The following is a 19,424-nucleotide window of genomic DNA, read 5'->3' on the forward strand; positions in this document are numbered from 1 at the left end:
CCGACTTCAACTCTCTGTCCATCTTCTCAAGGGTCTGTTTCACAAGGTCCACAAAGTACTGTCCAGTCGATGACTCAGTCAATGACCACAATGAGTCTCTCGTGGACAACATCAGTGACATATCGCAGAACTACTGCACACTGGTCGTTGGATGTTAAATCCTGTGTAGTGTCCATTTGTACTGAGAACATCCCTGCCTTTCTCACTTCAACAGCAATTGTCTGCGGAATCGACATTCTGATGACTTCAATTACTTTATTTGCTGTTTTGGGCAAAATAATAAAACTGGATTTTCAGTGCTTTTGCTGTCCCTTCCTATTTTCCGTGTACTGAACCTCTCTCTGCACATCTGGTTGCTCTGCAGAATGAGATTAACATTGTAAATAACCTAAACTTAAACGTGTATCTGAAGGTTCCTGCTCTGAGTCTAACTCTGTACTGACCACCATCTCCAGTTCTGCAGGAGCACCTGAAGCTCTAGTGCTGCTGCTGCTTCCTTCTCCACCTTTACAAAGAAAATACTCTTATCATACTAGTGTATCACTAGGCTACATTAATACAGCGCTGGGAAAAAAATAGAGAGACCTGATGTCATTTTTGGCACGTGGACACTTCAACGAGAGCGTGAGAGTCGCGCCTGATGCATGGATTCTCCATCAACTCATTCCTGCTTGCTATATTATCGCTGGTCAAGTTGACCATTCATGGCAGGCCAAAACAACACTCAGGCCACCGGGAAACGTCCCGGTGCTCCCGACGGCCAGTCCGCCACTGCTGTCAGGAGTTTTGCTTGCCTGTTCTAGAGTCTTGTAAAAATAGGGGGGTTGACTGGGACAGGCAATGTAACATCCATAACATTCCCAGGAAAGGTTTTTGTAAAACATGCACCTTACATCAGATCATCTTGAAACTTTCTCTCTAAAGCTAACTTTCATCAAGGTTTTATATGGTCTATTGGTTTCTCTCTTTTCATTGGCAGAAACCTTTTTCAGTGTTATGATATTCATAACATCCATATCCACCAGTCTATCTTCATGTCAACTAACAGAACTCTGCTGGTTGTCCTGGTAACAGATACCAGTGGGCAGATCTATTTTATTTGTTCAAACTAAACTACAGCACTTACTTTAATGTGTCAAAAATGATCCTTTCTTCTCTTCTCCTCCTCTCACAGTTACACTCAGCCCCGTTGTTTTCCTGCAGCCCACCAGCAGCACAGACAACCTCTTCATACCCAGCAGTAAGGCGCTACCGGGAGAGGCACAACACGGGGACTCCGGGAGGGAGGAAGGGCTAGCGTTGTCCTGGTAACCATAAAGAGGGGACACAGACACATATCAGTATGGATGCTGATGTCACTGTTGACAAAGTGCTTTACAGAAACCCAGCCCAGACCCCGATAGAGCAAGCTGTATGCTAGACCAGACCAAGCTGTACCATCTGGTGTTCTGATCTGGAGAGACTCTTCTCTGATTCGTCAGCATCAGGATGTTGTTGAGGCTCCCCAGAGGATCCACAATAGTCATGTCTCTCTCCTGTGTGAATGAGAACATCAAACAGATGGTAAACTTACGTCTATTACAATCATAGGGTCTTACAAGAGGCATTAATATCTCTAAACAGGGCCTAAAATGCAAATGTGAAAGGGTAGTTCCACGAAATGGGTTCCTTTTGCATCCCTTTGATATAAGTATAAATTATGCTCCAATACTGAATTTTAAATGCCTGTTGTATTAGATGAGGTGCACTTTAATGTAGACCACATGGAGAATTCAATAAATCTATCTTAAAAGTCCCCAAAATATATGTACCAACGATTGAAACTTTAACAATTCCTACAGTACTGAACAACATATTCAAGTGTAGAACTTCAGTAGAATGCCCCTTAAAACCCCACATTAGTTCAACAACTGCATAGTTTGTGCCCCTGTTTTTAAGACAGTACTCAGTGGTGGTAATCTGATATTCTGTCTCCCCCTCTTTCACTCCCAAGACGTCTTCCTTCTTCACCTTTATTGAGATAGCATCCTCTTCCTCTCGAAAAGGTTCTTCCTCTGTTTCCTCTATAACATCCTCTTCTTCTTCCACGACAATGTTCAGCCCCAGAGCTTCTTCCTCCATACAGCAGACCTCTTCTTCTTTAGCAGAGGACGAGTTGTTTAGTGAACTCATGATCGGGGATGTTAGCTAGCTAGTTAGCATTAGCGACTAGCCTAGTGCTAACCTCAGTATAAATCTTTAACAAGTTTGCAAATTGAACAAGCAAATTAGGTTAAAGTTAACACGTCAACTGAACTGCGTTAACAACACTGAGATTAGCTAATGTACATTAACATGGTCTAAAGCGTCAATCTTTCAGTTTTATGTTGGCTAGCAAGCTACCGAGGTGGTTGAAAGAGTAGCCGTGTTGTTGTTCCTGAAGAAGCGTCCCGTCCAGTCCATTATACGTCACACAAGAAGCATCACATGAAAGACGCACATCGCCATCTGCTGACTGGAGTGGTAACGCAGTTTGGAAACAATAGTTACAACACTTTTTGTATTGGAAAGAACGTCATAATAATTTAACAATAAGCTGATATATTTTCTCTTACGTTTTACAAAGAATACCGTCCTGTACACAGACGTAGAAGATTCATATGAATATGTAATGCTGAATAAATACTTATATGAATAGGTTGTGTTTTAATACACATTTGCTCTGTTCATTTTTTACATTCGTTTTTATCTAGATGTGACGGTACTATTCCCTTAAAGCTAAGATACAAATCATCCTGTAAACCAGGGGTTGGAAACTCCAGTCCTCGGGGGCCGGATTGATGTCACCCCTTTTCTCCATCCCTAGCAAACACAGCTGATTAATCAAACTGCATTCTAAACTGAAGATCATCATTAGGTGATTATTGGAGTCAGGTGTGTTAGCTGGGGATGACCTCTGGAATAGTTCTTCCATGAAACATACAAGCTATGATCCCTTATTGATATCACTAGTTAAATCCACTTCAATCAGTGTAGATGAAGGGGGGAGACAGGTTAAATAAGGATATTTAGGCCTTGAGACAAATGAGACATGGATTGTGTATGTGTGCCATTCAGAGGGTGAATTGGTAAGACAAAATAGTTAAGAGCCTTTGAACAGGGTATGGTAATAGGTGCCAGGTGCACCGGTTTGTGTCAAGAACCGCAAAGTTGCTGGGTTTTTCCAGCTCAACAGTTTCCCATGTGTTCCAAGAATGGTCCACCACCCTAACAGTGGCGGTCAGTGCCATTTAAAATGAGGCAGGACGATTTGTTTTTTCATGAGCATGGCCTTATTTCTATTACAGCATTTTAGATGACTGTCATTCATATTTCATTCACCCTGTTCAATGTAACAGCGATAGGTTTAGGCTACTACATGATACTAACATTTCCCCTATACCCATCATGAGATTGCTACAACTTAGCCTATGAATTAAAATTTAGAACGTAGGTGCACACAGGTCGAGAGAAAAATTTGAGGTGACAGACAGTGACACATGGACAGACAGTGACACATTCAATACCACCTTGCACACTCTTGCCTGCATCTAGCTGACCTAGGGTGTAATCATTAGTCAGTTGCAGACGAGAGTTTCTATTGGACAAATTCAGGTATGTTTATCCCCGTTTTGTTCCGTTTAAGAAACGTTTTGCAACAACAATCAGCGGAATGTGTGATCTAACTTGCACTTTAAGTAGCCTATATTTGATGTGATATATTCCTTTTGAGACAGGATTGTGTCACGGCACAGATCTGGGGAAGTGTACCAAAACATTTCTGCCACATTGAAGGTCCCAAAGAACACAGTGGCCTCCATCATTCTTAAATGGAAGAAGTTTGGAACCACCAAGACTCTTCCTAGAGCTGGCCGCCCAGCTAAACTGAACAATAGGGGGAGAAGGGCCTTGGTCAGGGAGGTGACCAAGAACCCGATGGTCACTCTGACAGAGCTCAAGAGTTCCTCTGTGGAAATGGGAGAACCCTCCAGAAGGACAACCATCGCTGCAGCACTCCACCAATTAGGCCTTTATGGTAGAGTGGCCAGACGGAAGCCACTTCTCCGTAAAAGACACAAGAAAGCCCGCTTGGAGTTTGCCAAAAGGCACCTAAAGGACTTTCAGACCATGAGAAACAAGATTCTCTGGTCTGATGGAACCAAGATTAAACTCTTTGGCCTGAATGCCAAGCGTCACATCTCGAAGAAACCTGGCATCATCCCTTTGGTGAAGCATGTTGGTGGCAGCAACATGCTGTTGGGATGTTTTTCAGTGGCAAGGACTGGGAGACTAGTCAGGATCGAGGGAAAGATGAATGGAGCAAGGTACAGAGAGATCCTTGATGAAAACCTGCACCAGATCTCTCTCCAGAGATGTTCGATCCGGTTCAAGTCCGAGCTCTGGCTGGCCCACTCAAGGACGTTCCGAGACTTGTCCCAAAGCCACTTATGCATTGTCTTGGCTGTGTGCTTAGGGTCATTGTCCTGTTGGAAGGTGAACCTTCATCCCAGTCTGAGGTTCTGAGCGCTCTGGAGCAGGTTTTCATCAAGAATCTCTCTGTACTTTGCTCTGTTCATCTTTGCCTCGATCCTGACTTGTCTCCCAGTCCCTTTTAAAATTACACGAAAAAAATATTCATTTGTATTTGGAACGGCAAGCAAGACTAAATTAAATAGGCCTATTTATATAATGAATATGAATTCGGAGGGCAGAAATGATTATTTATTAAAGCATTAGACCTCTCGCTAAAGGCTTCAGTCATACAAAAGTTATACTTTTATTCCGAACTGGTTCTCTATCAGATTAGTAAGAATGTCTCACCCTATGTTCAAGAATGGCCTTTTCCCCTTTATTCAGAATACAACCTCTCACTTTCGGTTATTTGAAAATGAAATAATCTCCAAAATATCGTTATTTTTAAAACAAGCCATAGAAAGTTGGTTGCAATTTCAGTTTAATCCACCAGAAAATAACAAATAATACAAAAAAATGGTGGTTAATCTCAAATATACTAAACGATAAAAAAATAAAAGTTAAATTTAATACATAAAAAATGTATAATCTTTGTAAATTATATCATCAATAGGACTGGTGGAGTTGTCACACATGCAGCTAATAAAAATATATGGAAATATCTGCTCTACCCAAAATTACAAATAACTAATTGCAGCATTACCACAAAAATGGAAGAGGCAAGTGGAAGGGGGGAAAAAGTAAGAAACTTGTCTGTCAGCCCTGCTTTAAAGACCAAACTTGGTTAATGAAAATTGTGAATGACGCCATGATTCAAAACTTAGAATTTTTCAATTTAAATTATTCTACAAAATATATATGGGGGATACAACGAACCTCTCTGCAGATTTAGCTGCGAAGAGACCTGTGATCCGGAACCAAGGGAGTCTGCCTGCGATCCGGAACCAAGGGAGTCTATCTGCGATCCGGAACCAAGGGAGTCTGCCTGCGACCCGGAACCGAGGGAGTCTGCCTGCTACCCGGAACCGAGGGAGTCTGCCTGCAACCCGGGAACCGAGGGGGTCTGCCTGTGACCCGGAACCAAAGGGATCTGCCTGTGACCCGGAACCAAAGGGGTCTGCCTGTGACCCGGAACCAAGGGGGTCGGCCTGCGACCCGGGACTGAGGGAATCTACGTGCGACCCGGAACCGAAGGGGTCTGCCTGTGACCCGGAACCGAAGGGGTCTGCCTGTGACCCGGAACCAAAGGGGTCTGCCTGTGACCCGGAACCGGGTGGGTCTGCCTGTGACCCGGAACCAAGGGAGTCCATCAGCGACCCAGAACCGGGTGAGTCTGCCTATGACCCGGAACCAAAGGAGTCTATCAGCAACCCGGAACTAAGTAAGTCAGTTGACGATCCGGAACTAAAAATGATTAACTATGTATTTAATGAGTCTGCCTACAGTGTGGAAAGGAAGAGGTCTGCCTACGATCCGGAACAAGGGGAGTCTGCCTACGGCCCGAAACTAATCAAGTCTGTCTGCATTCTGGAGGACAGTAGGCCGGAGCCAGAACCACCTCCTGTATAGGTGGGTTGGGGAGGGGGGGTGTAGCACAAGTGCCGTCGGTGACGGCAGCCACCCTCCCTTCCCTCCCTTTAGTTTAGGGGGATTTATTTTATTTATTTATTATATATATTTTTTTTTATGAGGTGCATCCGGGGTCTGCACCTTTGGGGGGGGGGGGGGTACTATCACGTCCTGACCAGTATAAGGGTTATTTGTTATTGTAGTTTGGTCAGGACGTGGCAGAGGGTATTTGTTTTATGTGGTTCGGGGTGGTGGTTTATTTAGTAGGGCGTTTGATTTATTATTTCTGGGTTTTTGGGTAATGTTCTATGTTTGTATTTCTATGTGGTCTCTGGTCTTTTGTATTTCTATGTCTGGTTTATCGGGGTGGGACTCTCAATTGGAGGCAGGTGTTTTCTCGTTGCCTCTGATTCGGAGTCCTATATGTATGTGAGCCTTACAAGACTGTTTTGTTGTTCGTGAGTTCTTCTTTTGTTATTTTGGTGTTTTCTTGGTTTAAAATAAGTACAAGATGAGCATCCACATTCCTGCTGCGTTTTGGTCCTCCATTCCAGACGACAACCTTTACACCTGGGTCTGAACCCCGCTCTGTGCAACTGGGTCCTGGACTTGCTGACGGGCTGCCCTCAGGTGGTGAAGGTAGCAAACAACACCTCAACTTCAATGATTCTCATCACTGGGGCCCCACAAGGATGCTTGCTCAGCCCCCTCCTGTACTCCCTGTTCACCCATGACTGCGTGGTCACGCTATTGTTATTTTACTGCTCCTCTTTAATTACTTGTTACTTTTATCTCTTATTTTTATCCATGTAGTTTTTCAACTGCATTGTTGGTTAGTGGCTCATAAGTAAGCAATTCACTGTAAGGTCTACATCTGTTGTATTCGGTGCATGTGACTAATAAAATTTGATTTGAAGACGGAACGAAGTCTCGAGCTGTCCCTACAAGTCCTGATCCAGAAACAGAGAAGAGGGAACGAAGTCCCGAGCTGTCCTACAAGACCTGATCCAGAAACAGAGAAGAGGGAACGAAGTCTCGAGCTGTCCTACAAGACCTGATCCAGAAACAGAGAAGAGGGATAGAAGATGGAACAAAGTCCTGAGCTGTCCCTACAAGTCCCAAAGTTCTTTGTCTCTCTCAGGAAAATGGATTATTAAAAATACATTTGAGATACATTAACAAATAAACACAAAGACTGAATGGGGGCTTTAAAGCCACATTCTCTAAGATACATATCCATCACATATGTAAACAGTAGATCATGCTTAACAACATATATCACTCGATTAACAACATATAGCTCTCGATTAACAACACACACAAAAAACACAGAGTAAAAAAAAAGACTTTAATCCCAGAGTGTACATAGAATCTACATAAAAACTGCTACACTCCATATTCAATTCATATCTTGGGATATTAAAGCATAAAACATACACATTTATTTTTGAGTAGGTTTTCTCCAATTTGATTTCATATGGAAATAAGAGCATAAACAAAACCACAAAGCATCAATTTTCAGTCAAAAATATGAGACAAGTATGGGAGCAAAGTGTGTGATACATCATGAATTGTAAGTATGTGAAATATCGCTCTCCACACTGGGAGCATGGGTAAGGCTTCTCTGCGGAGAGTGTAACCTCAGTCTTTCAGGTGCCTAAACTGGGTAAATATCTTTCTAAACTGAAGGCATTCATAGAGTTTCTCTCGTGTGGATACTTTCATGTGATTTCAGTTGCCTTAACCAGGTAAATGTAATTCCACACTGGGAGCAGTGGAAAGGCTTCCCCTGTGTGTCTTTGCTCATGAATCTTCAGGGAGCCTGATGAGGTTAAACTCTTTCCACACAGAGCAGTGATGGGGCTTTTCATCTGTGTATCCACTCATGTGATTTTAGGTTTCTTAATCGGTTAAAACGCTTTCCACACTGGGAGCATTGATAAGGCTTTTCTCCTGTGTGTATTCTATTATGTATTTTCAGGCTCCCTAGCTGGGTAAAACTCTTTCCACACTGGGAACATTGGAAGGGCTTCTCTCCAGTGTGTGTTCTCTCATGCGCTTTCAGTTGCCTTAACCAGCGGAAACTCTTTTCACAATGGAAACAGTGGTAAGGCTTTTCCCCGGTGTGTACTCTTTTATGGTCCTTCAGGTTATTTAACCGCTTAAAGGTATTACCACATTGAGGGCATTTGTGAGGCTTATCTTCTGTGTGTATTATCTCATGTGATTTCAGGTAACTTAACTGTGAAAATCTCTTTCCACACTGGGAGCATTGGTAAGGCTTCTCTCCTGTGTGTATTCTATTATGTATTTTCAGGCTCGCTAACTGGGTAAAACTCTTTCCACACTGGGAACATTGGTAGGGCCTCTCTCCAGTGTGTATTCTTTCATGCACCTTCAGTGTCCGTAATTGAGTAAAGCTTTTTCCACACTGGGAGCAGTGGTGTCGTCTTGCTGGTTCAGACGTCTCTGGTTCTTCAGAGTCTGGTCTCTCTCCTGCCAAAGACAGAGTGTTTAATTTAACAGAGAGATCATTATTTGTTGTGATGTGTGTTTTGTCCTAGATTTATATTGTATTTATTTATTTTAATCCGTCCCCGCCGGAGGCCTTTTGCCTTTTGGTAGGCCATCATTGTAAATAAGAATTTGTTCTTAACTGACAAAAAAAAAACATCTGCTAGCATACATAGACTTCCAGTTATTTTGTTAACGCTAGTTAGCAACTTTCTTCAAACCGCTCACAGAGACATAAAAATGTTATACACTAGTTCATCTGACTCTGGGGAAGTAGATAAAAGACCTCATTGCCAAAATCCCGAAGTATCCTTTTAAGGATAATTATGAACGTGGTTTCATTTGGAAATGACTAACTTTAATTGTGCATGCTCAGGTTGACCTTCCCACAGAATCTACCACAGTCTCCCCAAAAAGCTTGTCCATTTCATGTAACATCCATTAAGCTTCTATATCTCCAACATACCAATATTTAGAAGTCCGATTTCCTGGGTATACACTCCACCCAAGGGGTAATACAGACAAACACATCAAAAGTTGAATTTATATTTTGTCTTTCCATTCTGTGAGACATTAAAATTGTGATTTTGTGTGCAAATGTAATGTCCATAACGCTGGAATCGCCCATAACTTCAGTAGAACGACCCTTTAAAGTCACATCAGTTCAACAGAAAGAGATATTCAGGGGCATCGGTTCAACAACTGCAGAGTTTGTGCACCTTTTTTTAAGACAGTACTTACTGGTGGTAATCAGATCTCCGTTCGGATCTTCTTCCTCCTCCAACGTGACAGTAATCTCCCCCTCCTCCTTCACTCCAAAAACGTGTTTTATTTCTTTCACTGTGACAGTCATCGCCTCATCCTCCTCTTTCACTACAAAAACTGCATCCTGTTGTTTCTCTTCCTCCTCGTCTTCTTTCACTCTGAAAACGTCTTCCTCTTCTTTCACAGTAACATCCTCCTCTTTCACTTTGAAATCTTCTCTCTCTTCTGTCACAGTAACTTCTTTCACTGTAACAGCCTCACCCTCTACTTCTTTTTTAACTGTGACATCCTTTTCTTCCTTCTCCTCTTTCACGAGAGTTTCTTTCTCCGTCCAGCAGACCTCTTCTTTAGCAGGAAGGGATCGGCTTAGTGAGCTCATGGTCGGGGATGTTAGCTTGCTAGCTAGCATTAGCGATTAGCTTAGTAGTAGGCTATCTTTACAAGCTAGCTAGCTAACAAGGTCAATATTAAATGGAGTAACTAGTAAATATGCAGATAGTGTGTTTAAAACACTGAGGTTAAAACAGTAAAATGTTTCGGTTTTGTGTTGGCTAGCGAGTTACCGAGGTGGCTGAATCAGTAGCCGTGTTGTTGCTGTTGTTGAAGAAACGTCCCGTCCACAAGATTATACGTCACATAAGAAGCGCCACCATCGCCATCTGCTGACGCAGTTTAGGAGAAAATTGACTACAATGTATTGTAACGACCCTGGGTTTATAAGCGCGGAAATCGACTCTGACGCTTGACCATGGTTTTGCGGCACTGTCGATAGCGCGTCGGACTTCGGGCTTGAAGGTCGAGGGTTCGAGACCTGCTCCCTGCCTGCTGTTTCATTACAGTATATTCTGGCAAACAATGTGATAACAAATAATTACAAAATTACCATATTACTTCTTACAGCCATTACTTTCCTCTACGCAGACCTAGATATTAATATGAATATTATTAATAAATACTGTCTTGTTTCATGTCCCAAAAGCCTACATGGATAGAATGCAAGACTTGACTAATATTGGCCACATTGTAATAATTAGCACGCTCCAATGTATAGTCACGGTCTGTTGCCAGGGTGGAACTTACACTCCAGTAGATCTGAAGACTTGGCATCCAGCCAATCAGAAAAGCAAGGCAAAAGTCAGGACACTTAAACAATTATTCAGCATTCATCATTTATTCAAATTATCATCAGGAAAAATCTCCCCCCCGTCGAAACATGTTGTCGATCTTCAGAGCATATTTCCTATAGCTGCCGTTTCTATTAGACACATCTGGGAATTTATCTTTTTTTCAGACATTGCTTTTGTCGAATAAACCTGGGTCAATGGACACCTGCCTAATGTCATAACATTTCACTCTAAACAAATGTTTTCTATTTTTTTATTGCCAATACATTCATCTACGCAGACTTAGACCTGAATATGATTATGTACATTATGAATAAATTGTGCGAATAGGAATTGTTCATTGTTTTCTCTTTTCACATATAGATGTGACCATACTATTCCCTTAAAGGGGAAATCTGCAGTAGCTACATACATTTTTGCACTTATAAATTAATGACATGTACCAATTGATTTTTGAAGCATTTTCGGCAGTTAAATGCAACAACAAACAATTATTTATGAAAAACTCTCTTAATAATATGGATTTTCAACACTATAATTTATTGGTGAGTATGAAAGCTGTACTTTTAGTTTATGGTTAACGGAGCTTGTTTGCCATTAGCCAAACTTCGATCTCGGGTTCAAGGTATGTATTAAGTACCTCAGTTCCTGTGTTGTGGTTTTGTTTGTATGTGAGGATGGATTCCTGAAATTCCCCCAAGCAGCTGATTGGTCGGCCCCATTGATGATTGGAGCTGACCCCGCGCTCTCGTCAGAAACAGCTGTCTTAATTTACCAACTCTTTCTCCAACTATATAAGCCAGTGTTCTGTTGCGCAGAAGGGAGATGATGAGTGTGTACTGTGGTGGTTGTTGTTGAGAGAGCTGATTGGTATGTCCTATGTTGGTTGTTGCAGAGAGAGCTGATTGGTATGTCCTATGTTGGTTGTTGCAGAGAGAGCTGATTGGTATGTCCTATGTTGGTTGTTGCAGAGAGAGCTTATTAGTATGTCCTGTGTGTGTAAGTAGGACGCAGTGTTTTGATAATTGACATTGTTTTTGTTCCCAGGGGGGAAAGGGAAGGCACGTAGGGTGTGCTTAGGCAAGAGGCCTGTGGGCATACATTACCCGTAGTATTTACTGTCTATGCACACTAGCTAAGACCTGGGCGGACCACCCCCTGTATTTTGGATAGCGCACCAGGTGGTGCTAAGTTAGGTAAGTAGTGGGTAGGCAGGTAAGGTAGGAGAGGGCTTTGCCATTTACTTTATTTGATTCCGTTCAGCCCCTTTTCCCCAAATATTACCTTTTGTGAAGGAATAAATGAATTCCCAGTAAACGGTAAATTCTCTGCCTTTGTCATCCTTACTCGCACCTACAGTCCCATACCTCTTTCACTCCACGGGGAGTTGAGTTGTAGCAGGGTGTTGCGTTCCCTCTTCCTAGAGGCGTATGTAACAGTAGGTGAACACACAACTCGTTGCTCCCAGTTTAAAAGTAGTATTTTCCCCACTTGTTATGAACGCAGAATAAGATACATATCCAGTTTAAAAGTATTATTGTCTCACTTGTTATGATCGTGGAGGGGCTCAGCTTTGTCGCTAACATGGAGAAGGGTTCCAGCAGTGGCAAATGCTCCGCTAAAGTCGTCATCAATGACCGTGGAGAGCTCTGAGCACCCTGTCCCTCCCTCTTTCCACTTTCATCCCTCCTTCCCACCCTGCCTCCTTTCACCCAGCTTTGAGCATTGCATCCCTTGTTCCCTCCCTCCACACAGCTCTAAGCATCAAACTCTCCTTCCTTCCTTAAGCTCTCCCCTCCCCAATAATTGGAAACATTCCATTTAATTGAGATTCGTTTTTTTACAATTCCTCTCTCCTACCGAACTGTTTGTCTTGTCTGAACTAGTTTCATTTGGTATTTTTTTCCGGTCTCCTAAGATGCATATCCAGTTTAAAAGTAGTATTTTCCCACTTGTTATGAACGCAGCATAAGAAACATTATCAGCCAATGTAAACAATAGAGCATCACATGGAAACAGCAATTGATTATCACACACACAAAGAAAACACATAGACCATTTAATCACAGTAAGCGTGTACATTGAACACACACAGACCATTTAATCACAGTAAGCCTGTACATTGAATCTGATGTACTACTGTATACATTCAATTCATGTCTTGAGAAAATAAAATAGCAAACGACATACACATTTATTTTTGAGCAGGCGTTATCCAATTTTGATTTCATATGGCACAAACAAAATCATACATTTTCATTCAAAAATAAGACAAAGGGAGTGTGTTCTCATGAATTTCTCATGAATTTTAAGTTACATTTGACATTTTAGTCATTTAGCAGACGCTCTTATCCAGAGCGACTTACAGTAGTGAATGCATACATTTTTTTCTCCATACTGGTCCCCCGAAACCCACAACCCTGGCGTTGCAAACACCATGCTCTACCAACTGAGCCACACGGGACCGTGATCTGTTTCACCTGTCTTTGTGCTTGTCTCCACCCCCCTCCAGGTGTCACCCATCCTCCCCAGTGTACTTATACCTGTGTTCTCTGTTTGTCTGTTGCCAGTTAGTTTTTGTTTCATCAAGCCTACCAGCGGTTTTTCCTGTGCTCCTATCTGTCTCTAGTTCCTGTTTTCTCGGTTTTTGACTGCCTTGAGCCTGCCTGCCGTTCTGTATCTTTCGAACTCTGTTCTGGACTACTGGCCTTTGCCTGCCCTTGACATGTCGTTTGCCTGCCTCCCTGTTTTCATAATAAAAACTTCTGTTACTTCGAAACTGTCTGCATCTGGGTCTTATCCTGAGCCTTGACACTGACAGCAGTGGTAAGGCATCTCCTCTGTGTTCCCTCATGGTCTTTCAGGTCTCCTAACTGGGTAAATAGCTTTTCACAGAGTATTGATAATGCTTTTTCAGGTGTGGATTTTCACAGTGGGAGAAGTGGGAAGGCTATTTATCCCTTGTGTGTGTTATCTTGTGTCTTCAGGTTCCCTACATCGGTAAAACTCTTTCCACACAGGGCTTTTCTCCTGTATGTGTTCTCTCATGTATTTTCATACTCCCTAACTGGGTAAAACTCTTTTCACAATGTGAGCATTGGAAAGGCTTTTCTCCTGAGTGTGCCCTCTCATGTGATTTCAGGGACCCTGATGAGGAAAATCTATTTTCACACTGGGAGCAGTGATAAGGCTTTTCTCCTGTGTGTGTCCTCTCATGTACTTTGAGGTTATATAACCGGTTAAAACTCTTTCCACATTGAGAGCATTTGTGAGGCTTATCTCCAGAGTGTATTGTCTCATGTATTTTCAGGTTTCCTAAGTGGGTAAAACTCTTTCCACACTGGGAGCAGTGGAGGTATGGCTTCTCTCCAGTGTGTGTTCTCTCATGCTCTTTCAGTTGCCCTGACCAGCTAAAACTCTTTCCACACTGGGAACAGTGGTAAGGCTTTTCTCCTGAGTGTGTCCGCTCGTGTGATTTCAGGCACCCTGATGAGGAAAATCCCTTTTCACATTGGGGGCAGTGGTAAGGCTTCTCCCCTGAGTGCAATATCTCATGTTTTCTCAGGTGTCCTAACTGGATAAAACCCTTTCCACATTGGGAGCAGTGATGAGGCTTATCTCCTGTGTGTATTATCTTATGTGATTTCAGGCTTCCTAACTGGGTAAAACTCTTTCCACACTGGGAACATTGGTAGGGCTTTTCTCCTGTGTGTATTCTTTCATGGTCTTTCAGGTTCCCTAACTTAGTAAAACTCTTTCCACACTGAGAGCAGTGGTGTGGTCTTGCTGGTTTGGATGCCTCTGGTTCCTCTGAGTCTGGTCTCTTTCCTGCCAAAGACAAACAGAGTATTTAGCTTAAGAGTGATCAGGGTCCTATTCATCAAATGAAAACTGAGGAAAATGGACCGAAATGGGGAGGGACGACTAGCGGAACTTGTACAATAAGAAATGCTTGTTTATGTTTTCTGTTGCAAAATGTTTTTTTTTGCTACGATGTGCACTAATTAATACAACCTAAAATGAAATCTCTACATGATTAAATGTGTCTTTGCGCAGCAACAGCTGGAAAAACAATTCAAATCTAGTATTGGCTTCATACACCAACACCTAGCGTGAGTTATATGCTAAGACCACTATGCCTGTTTTTAACCAGTCAGAAAGTGATTGAAATCATATGGAACAACCCACATTCATCTTAATCACAGCTGAAGAGGATATAAAAGCAACATATCAAGAAGCTGTGTCTCTGTTCCACTTCATCCATAGCGTCTGATACACAAGACTCTGTCCAGGACTCTATTTAATATTCCACTTCATCCACAGCAACTGATGGAGAAGACTCTGTCCAGGACTCTATTTAATATTCCACTTCATCCACAGCAACTGATGGACAAGACTCTGTCCAGGACTTTATATTTAATGTTCCACTCCATCCACAGCGACTGATGGAGAAGACTGTCCAGAATTCCCCCTCCTGGACATTGTGGGCATGTGCATGTTGGTGGTTTATTTGTTTGGGGTCTCTGCTATGTCTAGCCTTCACCTCTCTCCCCAATCACGTGAGAGATCGATAGAATGTGGCCTTAGACAATCATTTAGTAGCCATGCTTCTAGGTTCCTTTAGCCCCATGCTCTTACTAGGGTATAAACACAGGTCTCAGCTCGAGACATCTTTTTTTCCTCCCGGTGTTATCCTTGTGGCTGGATTGATGCCTTTTGGAGTGTGTGGGAAAATGTTACTGGTTCCTACTATTGGTACTATTGCAACGTGTGCTGGAGTAGCTGTGTTATATTCAGTTTCTCCTGCCTGCTAAAATAAGTCACCATTTTATATTGCCTATTTATCATCTATTCCATTCCTAATACAGTCCTTGTTATTGTACATTACTGTGCAATACAGCCCGTACTAGTCACGAGTGGTGCAGCGGTCTAAGGCACTGCATCTCAGTGCTAGAGGCATCACTACAGACCCTGGTTCGTTCCCGGGCTGTATCACAACCGGCCGTGATTGGTAGTCCCATAGGAATTTGACCAATCGATTGGTCAAAATAAAAATAAAATGTTTTTAGTCAGAGACAGACCTAGTAGAATTGCAGGAAATGAGCTTCAGATGGCCCTCCGACCAGGTTATTTCCCCCCCTTCTAAAACCAACCCAGACCCTCCGACCAGGTTATTGCCCCCCCCTTCTAAAACCAACCCAGACCCTCTGACCAGGTTATGCCCCCCCTTCTAAAACCAACCCAGACCCTCCGACCAGGTTATGCCCCCCCTTCTACATTTACATTTTTTTTTACATTTGTCATTTAGCAGACGCTCTTATCCAGAGCGACTTACAGTAGAGTGCATACATTTTTATTACATTTTTAAATACTGCAACCAACCAAGACCCTCCGAACCAAGTTATGCCCCCTTCTAAAACCAACCCAGACCCTCCGAACCAGGTTATGCAACCAACCAAGACCCTCCGAACCAAGTTATGCCCCCCTTCTAAAACCAACCCAGACACTCCGACCAGGTTATGCCCCCCTTCTAAAACCAACCCAGACCCTCCGACCAGGTTATGCCCCCCCCTTCTAAAACCAACCCAGACCCTACGACCAGGTTATGCCCCCCCTTCTAAAACCAAAGTGGCACCCCTGTTTGTCACATCTCCTGATCCTGTGACATTCTGATAGGGAACCATACCTGCTAGGGATGCACGACATATCGGTAAGCATATCAGAATCGGACGATATTAGCTAAAAATGCCAACATCGGCCCGATGTCTAGTTTAACGCTGATGTAAAAAAAAAACGACATCAAAGCTGACGTGCCATACCGATATAACGTAAGTAGATGACGTAATGATGCCATGAAAAATACAGCGCTACACACAAAGGAAAAAAATACTAAGCGTAATTCCAACACCAAAAAAGGTTCAAATCGAGCAGTCATTTCAGAGAGTAAGAACATTTCAGCGAGACAACTCAAAGGCAAAATCTATTAAAGCCAAGATAATGGAATTCATTGCCCTTGACAATCAACTGTTCTCTGTCGTGGATGATGTTGGCTTTCGCCAACTGGTCGAACACCGGGACACACTACAAAGTATGCACTATTTTTCAGATGTTGCCCTACCGGAGTTACACAGTATTGTTGAAACGCACATCCATGAGCTACTTGCTATGGGCGTCTGATAAGAGAATTATCTAATAAAGGTAAATAAATCAATAAACCATGATGAATTATTAGTCATACAGCATGGTTAATGAATAATCAATGTAATGATCAATGTAGTGATCGATTAGTCCGATTAGTCCCAGAAAGTCCAGGAACCACTGGAGAGGGAAAGAAATGTGTGTTTGTAATTAGTGTAGAGAGCAGGGGACAGATGGTAAAGGGAGTAAAACTTCAAAGGATTCCTAACCTTGAGGGAAAGGAACAGGCTGAGCTAGGTAGTGATAAACAGTGTGGGAAGTCAATGGGGGATGCAGGTCACCAACAGTTTGTGTGTAATTGCATGTGCGTAAGTAAGCAAGAACTATAAAATGACTGTTTTGTTATCCTGACCTCAGAACATCCTCTGAATAAAGCTACAGAAACCTTTTGCAGAAAGCTGAGTCCTTGCCTAATTATTTAACCCATTGTCTTACAAACCTTGGGCATTAGTCAAGGCGAATTGATTATTGATTAGGCAATCATCTAGATATCAAATTATTCTAACAGCTTCACTGCTATTAGCTTCACGACTGACATTTGGACCAGCGATGCAAGAAATGGTACAAAAAAAATACAAAAGAACGGTCGTTTTTATCTTTGTATTATCTTTTACCAGATCTATTGTGTTAGTCTCCTACATTCCTTTTACATTTCCACCAACTTCAAAGTGTTTCCTTTCAAATGGTACCAAGAATACGCATATCCTTGCTTCAGGGCCTGAGCTACAGGCAGTTAGATTTGGATATGTCATTTTAGGCGAAAATTGAAATAAAAGGGGCAGATCCTTAAAAGGTAAGTAATAGGCTGCGTGTCCCATTCTAAATGATCCACCCAGTTTACAACAAGGCCCTTAAGTAATAGGTTACTCAAAGACAACAAGAGAAAGAAATGTACTTTTTGGACGAAATGAAAAACTTTAGGTTTGGGGCCCAACACAATTTATCACAGAGTGAAACCCTCTGTATTTCCAAGTATTGTGGTGGCAGTATCATGTTATGGGTATGCATGTCACTGGCAAGAACTGGGGAGTTGGGACCAATCAGACGGTCTAAAATGGCTTTCCATTCTATAAATCGTCAGGGAGGTACTCAGATCCAGACTCATTGCGGAGAAGAAACTAACCTCCTTAGGTGTGGCATAACGTTTGGCTGGAGCAAGAAGTTGGGATAGCAAATAATATGTGCTCGTCTGGTCACGAGTCATCTCCCCACAAGCCTCAGCCCTCTGATGACCTAACACTGAGATAGTTTGATTATAATATGCGCTCGTAATGTTGTGCCTGGTTTTCAACCTTCCCAAGTTCTCCCATGTCACCCCGCAGACTCTGCTGATAGCTACTTTATTGAGGAAAATGTAACTTGCTATGCCTGTAATATGTGGTTGTCCCACCTAGCTTCTGTATCTTAAGATGAATGCATTAACTGCAATTCTGGAAAAGAGCGTCTGCTAAATGACAAATATATATCTTATATGCCTGGACGGTCTATAAACCCTGGGCTAGGGGTGGGTAGAGTTTCACTAGGCACTGTGCTAGCTTTAACAATTCCTGCAGTACAGAACAACACACTCAAACGTAAAACTTAAGTTGAATGCAACGTAAAAACCACACATCGGTTCAACGCCTGCAAAGTACGCGACCCGGTTTAATATAGGCCTAGTACTCACCGGTGTTAATCAGATCTCCAGTCCTCTCTTCTTCCTCCAATGTGACAGGAATCTCCCCCTCCTTCAATCCAAAACCGTCTTCCTCTTCTTTCGCCGTAACAGTCCTCTCCTCCTCAACAAAACATGCATCCTCTTGTTTCTCTTCCGCCTCCTCTTTCACTATGAAAGCATTTTCCTCTTCTTTCACTGACACGTCTTCCTCTTTCACTGTAACAGCCTCATCCTCTACTTCTTGTTTTACTGTGACAGCCTCCTCTTCCATCTCCTCTTTCACTGCAACTTCTATCTCCGTCCAGCAGACCTCTTCTTTAGCAGGAAGGGAGTAGCTTTGTGAGCTCATGGTCGGGGATGTTAGCTAGCTAGCATTTGCGACTACCCTAGTGCTAAGCTCAGTAGCTATCAATCTTAACACATTTGCAAATTACGTTTAACTCAACTTGTTGATACGCTTACATAATTGTGTTTAAAACACTGAGATTCAGGTAGCTACACACATTTTTTTTTATCTAAAGTGGTTAAATATTTAGATTTTGTGCTGGCTAGCAGACTACGGAGATGAATCAGCAACCCTGTTGTTGTCGTCGAAGCGTCCCGTCCACTAGATCCTACGTCACTCAAGAAGCGTCACCTGAAAGACTCACATCTGCTGACTGCAGTGGTCACCAGTTCTAGCAAACAACGTCATAACAAATCATTCCAAAAAAGCAAATTTGTTCTGTTTTCTTTACAAGACAATATTTCCTCTACGCAGGCTTAGACCTGAATATGAACATTATGAATAAAAAGGGTCATTATTGGACTGCGGTAATATTTAAGTACATATTAAACCTTCAAGAAAACATATTTTCCCACATCAGGCATTAAAGACCTTTTATTATTGTCCATTTTTGTCTGAATTGAACACAATTTATCGTCAACCCCGTCACAAACAATATGGAAGTGGTCTGAATATGATTATAAAATATGCTTGTTATAAAATCAACATTTACCTAATGCTCATGTGTCCCCCAAACGAATCAAATTATTATAAATATAACATTTATGTAAAATCTCAGAATTTTGCTATATTAAACACACTGTGTCAGCGGGTCATCATT

At 42.3% G+C, this 19,424-nt stretch overlaps 2 protein-coding genes across 2 annotated transcripts; both read right to left on the reverse strand.

The window, feature by feature from the left end:
- Positions 1-7,394: 7,394 nt before the first annotated feature.
- Positions 7,395-10,757, reverse strand: LOC106564014 (zinc finger protein 239). Its single transcript, XM_014129979.2, has 2 exons — positions 9,316-10,757; positions 7,395-8,556 (listed from the first exon to the last, which is right to left on the reverse strand). Exons 1-2 carry the CDS (start codon positions 9,746-9,748, stop codon positions 7,928-7,930), a joined length of 1,062 nt encoding a protein of 353 aa, XP_013985454.2. The 5' UTR covers positions 9,749-10,757; the 3' UTR covers positions 7,395-7,927.
- Positions 10,758-12,509: 1,752 nt separating this feature from the next.
- LOC106594893 (zinc finger protein 135-like) lies at positions 12,510-18,920 on the reverse strand. The gene is made up of 2 exons (XM_045713186.1): positions 18,328-18,920; positions 12,510-14,291 (listed from the first exon to the last, which is right to left on the reverse strand). The coding sequence occupies exons 1-2, from the start codon at positions 18,665-18,667 to the stop codon at positions 13,456-13,458; spliced, it is 1,176 nt and encodes a 391-aa protein (XP_045569142.1). The 5' UTR covers positions 18,668-18,920; the 3' UTR covers positions 12,510-13,455.
- Between the last annotated feature and the right edge of the window lie 504 nt (positions 18,921-19,424).

Source organism: Salmo salar, chromosome ssa02, assembly GCF_905237065.1.
Source record: "Salmo salar chromosome ssa02, Ssal_v3.1, whole genome shotgun sequence".
NCBI lineage: Eukaryota > Metazoa > Chordata > Actinopteri > Salmoniformes > Salmonidae > Salmo > Salmo salar.